This window comes from Nanorana parkeri, unplaced genomic scaffold (assembly GCF_000935625.1).
Source record: "Nanorana parkeri isolate BGI_ZX_2015 unplaced genomic scaffold, ASM93562v1 scaffold2724, whole genome shotgun sequence".
Lineage (NCBI taxonomy): Eukaryota > Metazoa > Chordata > Amphibia > Anura > Dicroglossidae > Nanorana > Nanorana parkeri.
Genome location: NW_017308992.1, coordinates 96,376 through 105,843, shown reverse-complemented (window position 1 = coordinate 105,843; position 9,468 = coordinate 96,376). Strand labels below are relative to the sequence as shown.

At 53.4% G+C, this 9,468-nt stretch overlaps 1 protein-coding gene across 1 annotated transcript in view; it reads left to right on the top strand.

Annotated features, from left to right (window-relative positions):
* The window catches only part of LOC108802211 (riboflavin-binding protein-like), a 14,942-nt gene extending 5,727 nt beyond the window's left edge, over window positions 1–9,215 (top strand). The window contains exons 3-5 of the mRNA XM_018574081.1: window positions 583–711; window positions 1,131–1,239; window positions 8,987–9,215. Coding sequence (XP_018429583.1) covers window positions 583–711; window positions 1,131–1,239; window positions 8,987–9,214 — 466 coding nt within the window. The 3' untranslated portion in view covers window position 9,215. The remainder of the gene's footprint in view (window positions 1–582; window positions 712–1,130; window positions 1,240–8,986) is intronic.
* Window positions 9,216–9,468: the final 253 nt, after the last annotated feature.

Below are 9,468 nucleotides of genomic sequence, written 5' to 3'. Positions count from 1 at the left end.
TGATTCTCTGGGTGCCATGTGCAGGGGGGGGGGGGTTGGGCAACCACCTAGATGTCTTGTCCAGTAAATAGACAAAAAACAGGGTCATTCTGGATTGGTGCTCGCGGTGCCCTGGAGGACCTCAGCCTGATTGTCAGGCACTCCAATACACAGGTGGCTGATTTACCTTCCTGTCCATACAGCCCTTGGAATAACACAGCTCTGCCATACAGCACAGTCCTGTCTGGCAGGGAAGGAGACCTGTTTTTTTCCCCCACTGCTGCAGTTCAGTAACACTGACAGGTCTTGCCCCTCCCCCAGCCTGTGATTGGACAGGGAAAGTTGAAGCAGCAGATGGATGGGATCATCTTTCTGTCACTGTGCTCTCCTCTCCTATCAGCATGTTCCTCGTTGGCACATGAGAAATGACACACAGCTGATTGGTGCCTCGTGCTGCTTCTCCCTTCCCCCAGTCTGAGCTCTGCTGTACAGGGCACTGTAAGAGAATGATACGGGCTCAGGTACTGACACTGTCTGTAATATGTGCCCGGAGGGTCCGGTATGTGATGGGTGCATGACGGCCATTTTGGTTTCTTGTTCCAGCTGCGAGGATTATATGAAGAAGATCGAGTGTTTCTATCAGTGCTCCCCGCTGACCGCGCACTGGGCGCACCCCAACATCTCAGTGGCCATCCAGAGCGTGCCGCTGTGCCGGAACTTCTGCGACGGCTGGTGAGTGGAGAGCGGGCACCGGGCCGGATACAGAGACGGGGGAGGTAAAGGCCGAGACCTGAGTGCGGGCAGAACGTGTCCCTTCCACATGACGGGTCTGAGATAAGAGACGGAACCGGGCCCGCCCCCCCTCATAAACCAAGTGCCAGGGCAAGATCCTGTGCACCAGTATAGATCCCAGTGGCCCCTGCAGTCACCAGAATAGATCCCAGTGGCCCCTGCAGGCACCAGTATAGATCCCAGTGGCCCCTGACCACACAGGAAATGAAGGGAAATCTCTCCAGTGGAGATGCAGTACAATGGTGGCAGAGGCTGTCGTTGGGTCGAATCCTCTTCATTGTGCAGTATTAGTGGACGTTGTGCATGCCGGGCAGCACTCACTGCCGTCACCTGAAATACATTGTGTGTCTCACGTTCAGGTTTGAAGCATGCCGGGCGGATTTGGTTTGTGCGCACAACTTCATCACTGACTGGACGTACGATGAGAGCGGAAACCAGTGTAAGAATGACTGCGTCCCCTACAGCAAGGTAATCACACCATACCGGCACTGACCACACCATACCGGCACTGACCACACCATACCGGCACTGATCACACCATACCGGCACTGATCACACCATACCGGCACTGATCACACCATACCGGCACTGACCACACCATACCGGCACTGATCACACCATACCGGCACTGATCACACCATACCGGCACTGATCACACCATACCGGCACTGATCACACCATACCGGCACTGATCACCCCATACCGGCGCTGACCACACCATACCGGCACTGACCACACCATACCGGCACTGACCACACCATACCGGCACTGACCACACCATACCGGCACTGACCACACCATACCGGCACTGATCACACCATACCGGCACTGATCACACCATACCGGCACTGATCACACCATACCGGCACTGACCACACCATACCGGCACTGATCACACCATACCGGCACTGATCACACCATACCGGCACTGATCACACCATACCGGCACTGATCACACCATACCGGCACTGATCACACCATACCGGCACTGATACACAGCTCCGGCCCATCTCTCATCATTTGGCTTTGCTGATATTGAGCCTTAGGAAACATCCGGCATGCTGCTTCTTTGGTCTTCGGTATGTTCAGTGGTACACGCACACGCAGCACGCACACTGAACATTTCTGTGAAGAATCAGATTATAAGAATCTCGTGTAACTTTCTCCTGCCGGCAGCACATTGCAGTAACGATAGGTGAAGATGCACATACATTGCGTGTCACTGAAACACGTCTTGTTATGCGTGTGTTAACAACGTTCATTGCTGAGCGTTCCTAAAGAACTGTCCGCGTGATGCAATGCACATTATACACACATGCGTCTCTGCGGTGCATGATGGGCCCGCTGGACCGGCTGTACTTTATAAATATTTAATTACAGCAGCAGAGAAGATCCGTCTGCCGGGTCACGGCTGTGAGAGGAAATATTTGGCACAGGCATCATGAGACCGTCTCAGGACTTCTGATCATATATGAAGGACGGCTCCGGTGTAAACTGCGTCCTTGTGGGGAATCTTCCGACCGCACGGGAATAGCAGAGCAATGACTCAGCCACAGTGTACGGGAGTGTCATCCTGAGTCGGGGGTAGGGGGGCTCAGTACTCCTATACATGGCACTGCCCGTCCCTGACAAACATACTGACACGCGGCTGAGTCACGGGGTAGGGGGGCTCAGTACTCCTATACATGGCACTGCCTGTCCCTGACATACATACTGACACATGGCTGAGTCAGGGGGTAGGGGGGCTCAGTACTCCTATACATGGCACTGCCCGTCCCTGACATACATACTGACACACGGCTGAGTCACGGGGTAGGGGGGCTCAGTACTCCTATACATGGCACTGCCCGTCCCTGACATACATACTGACACACGGCTGAGTCTTGGGTTAGGGGGGCTCAGTACTCCTATACATGGCACTGCCCGTCCCTGACATACATAATGACACACGGCTGAGTCACGGGGTAGGGGGGCTCAGTACTCCTATACATGGCACTGCACGTCCCTGACATAAATAATGACACACGGCTGAGTCAGGGGGTAGAGGGGCTCAGTACTCCTATACATGGCACTGCACCTTCCCTGACATACATACTGACACACGGCTGAGTCACGGGGTAGGGGGGCTCAGTACTCCTATACATGGCACTGCCCGTCCCTGACATACATAATGACACACGGCTGAGTCACGGGGTAGGGGGGCTCAGTACTCCTATACATGGCACTGCCCGTCCCTGACATACATACTGACACACGGCTGAGTCACGGGGTAGGGGGGCTCAGTACTCCTATACATGGCACTGCCCGTCCCTGACATACATACTGACACACGGCTGAGTCACGGGTTTTTAATGACAGCAGGAGAGAAGAGCCGTCTGCCGTGTCACGGCTGTGAGAGGAAATATTTGGCACAGGCATCATGAGACCGTCTCAGGACTTCTGATCATATATGAAGGACGGCTCCGGTGTAAACTGCGTCCTTGTGGGGAATCTTCCGACCGCACGGGAATAGCAGAGCAATGACTCAGCCACAGTGTACGGGAGTGTCATCCTGAGTCGGGGGTAGGGGGGCTCAGTACTCCTATACATGGCACTGCCCGTCCCTGACATACATACTGACACACGGCTGAGTCACGGGGTAGGGGGGCTCAGTATTCCTATACATGGCACTGCCCGTCCCTGACATACATAATGACACACGGCTGAGTCAGGGGGTAGGGGGGCTCAGCTCCTATACATGGCACTGCCTGTCCCTGACATACATAATGACACACGGCTGAGTCAGGGGGTAGAGGGGCTCAGTACTCCTATACATGGCACTGCCCGTCCCTGACATGGTGTTAGGACTGTGCTGGGTCAGTGTTGGTGTTGAGCTTTCTCCAGGTGACCGCGGTGGAACATTCCAGGTCTCTGGAGAACATGTGACTGTGATTGCCGGATCGGTACCCGGTGCCGTGTGTGTTAAATTCATGAATTAGCGTGTAGAGATGATTAGAGTATTACTGAAATGCGGCTCAGCAGGTGTTAGCTGCTAATTGAGAGATTTCTTGATGTGGTGTGTGCGGCGCTCATTACTGAGGAAGCGATCCGATGAGCTGTGAAATGAAGGAAACAGAACCACCAGAATCTGACCCACTGGAGTTCTGGCCTCACACGCCGGCTGTCATCATAGGGATGTCTGCCACGGTCTTCACGTATGTTATCTGACAATGGGGTGCCGGCAGCACACAGGAAGTCCTCCCACAAATGTAACTTCTGTATTCTGCATTGTATTGATCTGCACTGTAGGAAAGACATAATGAGGGAACACGGCCTGAGAATACGCTATTGGCTCTCCTTTGTTACATTTACATATGATGCCCCGCCCACATCTGTAACATTGTGTCATGTCCCCCGGGATTATCATTCCTCCTCACACTCTATTGGCTGCAGTCTGTGTTACTCTGTCAGTTCATTTCTATCACAGCTGGCAGCAAATAACAGACATGTAACCAGGGCCGGAATTACTCTCTCTGCTTCCCCAAGGCCAGGTTCCTCAATGCGCCCCTCTACTCCCTGCCGCCCCTCTACTCCCTGCCGCCCCCCTACTCCCTGCTGCACCAAGGGCCTTGTGGGAAATCTGACCCTGCATTTAAGTGTATGAGGCACACACTGGTTTCATAGACACTGCCGAGAACACCTCATATCTCTGGGAGGAAGAAATGTGCCCTTCGCAAACTAACTGGAAGAGAGAATTGTCAGCTTATCCTTATTGGTCTGACATTGGACTGCTCCGGGGTCACAGGCCACCGAGTGACATACGAGGCGGTTGTCATACCAGTCTATTTGTAGTCACCTTTCGGACTGCGAGAGATTTGTAGTCACCTTTCGGACTGCGAGAGATTTGTAGTCACCTTTCGGACTGCGAGAGATTTGTAGTCACCTTTCGGACTGCGAGAGATAATCGGCTTCATCTCATAGAAACACTTGTGAGAAAAAAGACAAATGTTTACAGCATTTTGTTACTTGCACGAAGCAGAACATGTCACATTCCTCACCCCCGTGTTATGCTATAAATATCAATGCGCTCACAAATATTCACATGTTCCGCTCGCATCAAATGGAGAAATCAGTCTGCTGCTTGTGACGCTCGGCATGCAATGTGAGACAGATGTGAGCTCTGGGTGGAGCGCGCAGAACTGGGGCGGCACCGAAATATACAGATGTGTCCCGTTCATTCATCAAGCGAGCAGATAGTATATATACTATGTCCCCATTCATGAATGATCACAATGTGATGTATAGCACTTCCTGTTCATTCATAACGGGGGACATAGTAATCACTATGTCCTCACTTATTTATGTGCTCCACTCTCCATCCTGACTGCTCCACCCCCTCCCGCCTGTCATTGGAGCTGAGCTCTGCTCCTCGCACCACCCTGCTTGTCCTCCTGACAGCTTCTCTTCTCCCCGATGGGCACCGGCAGCTGGATCAGCTCTGTGTCCACTCCAATCCCTGCTGCTTCTGCTGACACAGGCAGAGGAGGGAGAGGATAGATCATGGCAGAGGACGGGGAGGCTAGATCATGGCAGAGGACGGGGAGGCTAGATCATGGCAGAGGACGAGGAGGATAGATCATGGCAGTGGACCTGGAGGATAGAGCATGGCAGAGGACGGGGAGGCTAGATCATGGCAGAGGACGAGGAGGATAGATCATGGCAGTGGACCTGGAGGATAGAGCATGGCAGAGGACGGGGAGGCTAGATCATGGCAGAGGACGAGGAGGATAGATCATGGCAGTGGACCTGGAGGATAGAGCATGGCAGAGGACGGGGAGGCTAGATCATGGCAGAGGACGAGGAGGATAGATCATGGCAGTGGACCTGGAGGATAGAGCATGGCAGAGGACGGGGAGGCTAGATCATGGCAGAGGACGAGGAGGATAGATCATGGCAGTGGACCTGGAGGATAGAGCATGGCAGAGGACGGGGAGGCTAGATCATGGCAGAGGACGAGGAGGATAGATCATGGCAGTGGACCTGGAGGATAGAGCATGGCAGAGGACGGGGAGGCTAGATCATGGCAGAGGACGAGGAGGATAGATCATGGCAGTGGACCTGGAGGATAGAGCATGGCAGAGGACGGGGAGGCTAGATCATGGCAGAGGACGAGGAGGATAGATCATGGCAGTGGACCTGGAGGATAGAGCATGGCAGAGGACGGGGAGGCTAGATCATGGCAGAGGACGAGGAGGATAGATCATGGCAGTGGACCTGGAGGATAGAGCATGGCAGAGGACGGGGAGGCTAGATCATGGCAGAGGACGAGGAGGATAGATCATGGCAGTGGACCTGGAGGATAGAGCATGGCAGAGGACGGGGAGGCTAGATCATGGCAGAGGACGAGGAGGATAGATCATGGCAGTGGACCTGGAGGATAGAGCATGGCAGAGGACGGGGAGGCTAGATCATGGCAGAGGACGAGGAGGATAGATCATGGCAGTGGACCTGGAGGATAGAGCATGGCAGAGGACGGGGAGGCTAGATCATGGCAGAGGACGAGGAGGATAGATCATGGCAGTGGACCTGGAGGATAGAGCATGGCAGAGGACGGGGAGGCTAGATCATGGCAGAGGACGAGGAGGATAGATCATGGCAGTGGACCTGGAGGATAGAGCATGGCAGAGGACGGGGAGGCTAGATCATGGCAGAGGACGAGGAGGATAGATCATGGCAGTGGACCTGGAGGATAGAGCATGGCAGAGGACGGGGAGGCTAGATCATGGCAGAGGACGAGGAGGATAGATCATGGCAGTGGACCTGGAGGATAGAGCATGGCAGAGGACGGGGAGGCTAGATCATGGCAGAGGACGAGGAGGATAGATCATGGCAGTGGACCTGGAGGATAGAGCATGGCAGAGGACGGGGAGGCTAGATCATGGCAGAGGACGAGGAGGATAGATCATGGCAGTGGACCTGGAGGATAGAGCATGGCAGAGGACGGGGAGGCTAGATCATGGCAGAGGACGAGGAGGATAGATCATGGCAGTGGACCTGGAGGATAGAGCATGGCAGAGGACGGGGAGGCTAGATCATGGCAGAGGACGAGGAGGATAGATCATGGCAGTGGACCTGGAGGATAGAGCATGGCAGAGGACGGGGAGGCTAGATCATGGCAGAGGACGAGGAGGATAGATCATGGCAGTGGACCTGGAGGATAGAGCATGGCAGAGGACGGGGAGGCTAGATCATGGCAGAGGACGAGGAGGATAGATCATGGCAGTGGACCTGGAGGATAGAGCATGGCAGAGGACGGGGAGGCTAGATCATGGCAGAGGACGAGGAGGATAGATCATGGCAGTGGACCTGGAGGATAGAGCATGGCAGAGGACGGGGAGGCTAGATCATGGCAGAGGACGAGGAGGATAGATCATGGCAGTGGACCTGGAGGATAGAGCATGGCAGAGGACGGGGAGGCTAGATCATGGCAGAGGACGAGGAGGATAGATCATGGCAGTGGACCTGGAGGATAGAGCATGGCAGAGGACGGGGAGGCTAGATCATGGCAGAGGACGAGGAGGATAGATCATGGCAGTGGACCTGGAGGATAGAGCATGGCAGAGGACGGGGAGGCTAGATCATGGCAGAGGACGAGGAGGATAGATCATGGCAGTGGACCTGGAGGATAGAGCATGGCAGAGGACGGGGAGGCTAGATCATGGCAGAGGACGAGGAGGATAGATCATGGCAGTGGACCTGGAGGATAGAGCATGGCAGAGGACGGGGAGGCTAGATCATGGCAGAGGACGAGGAGGATAGATCATGGCAGTGGACCTGGAGGATAGAGCATGGCAGAGGACGGGGAGGCTAGATCATGGCAGAGGACGAGGAGGATAGATCATGGCAGTGGACCTGGAGGATAGAGCATGGCAGAGGACGGGGAGGCTAGATCATGGCAGAGGACGAGGAGGATAGATCATGGCAGTGGACCTGGAGGATAGAGCATGGCAGAGGACGGGGAGGCTAGATCATGGCAGAGGACGAGGAGGATAGATCATGGCAGTGGACCTGGAGGATAGAGCATGGCAGAGGACGGGGAGGCTAGATCATGGCAGAGGACGAGGAGGATAGATCATGGCAGTGGACCTGGAGGATAGAGCATGGCAGAGGACGGGGAGGCTAGATCATGGCAGAGGACGGCGAGGATAGATCATGGCAGAGGACGGGGAGGATAGATCATGGCCGAGGACGGGGAGGATAGATCATGGCAGAGGACGCTGAGGATAGATCATGGCAGGGGACGGGGAGGAGCTGGGTGTGGATATCATGGAGAGGAAACGGTTTGTAGTATTTGGCAGCTGTGAGCGCCCAGAATAACATGGGGGGCAGCCAGCTCGGCGGTGTGCGGTAATGAGACGCAGAGAGCCAAGGACGGGTGCTTCTAGTTTAGACCTTAATATGCACTCTTGTGTTTATTCTTGTCCTCTGCGGTCCGGGGTCACTTCCGCAGCCACGTGTCTCTGCTCCCACGTCCGTAGGTGGCCACAGGACTGCTCAAGGCTTAAAGGATATCCACATAATCTGTTACTCGCCACCAGGTTTATGTGGATTGGAGCGACATTCCCCATGTTTATTCCCAGAGAATTTAGTACAAGTCATTCTGAATGGAGAAAGCTGGTCGGATGATCAGTGAAACATCTTCAAGAAAAATACAGCGAGTCCAGTTGCCTTGACTTATTTATTTTTTACAGATATACCATGTGACCCGGATGAATGAGAACCTTCACAGACATTATGATGGAAGTTTAATCTGTTTATATTCTGCCTTCTCTAGTTCCTCCCCTCCCTCGTCATCAACATGATAATGAAATTCCGCTTTCATTACATAATTTTGTAGTCCTGGTGATGTCATCACTGGGTCTCTGTGCTTCTCTATGCAATATATATTACAGAAGAGCCAAACAGAGTCCCACAAAGTCTCTTCCACCATTAAAGCCGACCTGCCAGAAATTTGTGGCTATAGTTCCTCTGTAACAATATAAAACTGAAGCTGGATTCTTTTCCTTCTCCAGTTGCCTTGGCTGCCATCATAATACATCCAAATATTTGTCGGGGATATTGATGAAAACGTTGCTCAATAATCACATTTTATAAGACTTGTTTGTGAATTGATACAAAATGTTGATTGTGTGACTTCCTCTCATCTCTCGGATTTCTCCTCTTCTTCCCCCGATAGATGTTTGCGAATGGGACGGACTTGTGTGAGAGCGCCTGGGGATCCTCGTTCGTGGTCAGCACTTCTCCATGTCGCTGTCTGGACATGACGGAGACGGACAGCAATGTCGTCAAGTACATCCTGGAGGGGGAGCACTCAGAGGAGAGCGGAGAAGAACAGGCCTGTAAGCCCCGCCTCCAGGGGCCCCCAAGAAAAAAGGATCCGGACCAGGATGATGAGGATGACTGAACACAGGTGCGTTATAATACATTTTGGAGTATTTTATTTTGTAGTGATGGTCAATGTAGATACTCCCAGCTCACCGATGTGCACCCGGACTGTGACAGGCAGCGGAGAAATGCACACGGCCATATAAAGATATGACAACTAATACGCAGGATCTTATTGGAAGAAGCGGGCAGCAAGATCCTGGTGAAAAAGTTCTCTTTACACTGTGCGTGTGTAATAGTTGTGTCACATTTACATCCATGTGTACAGTGAAT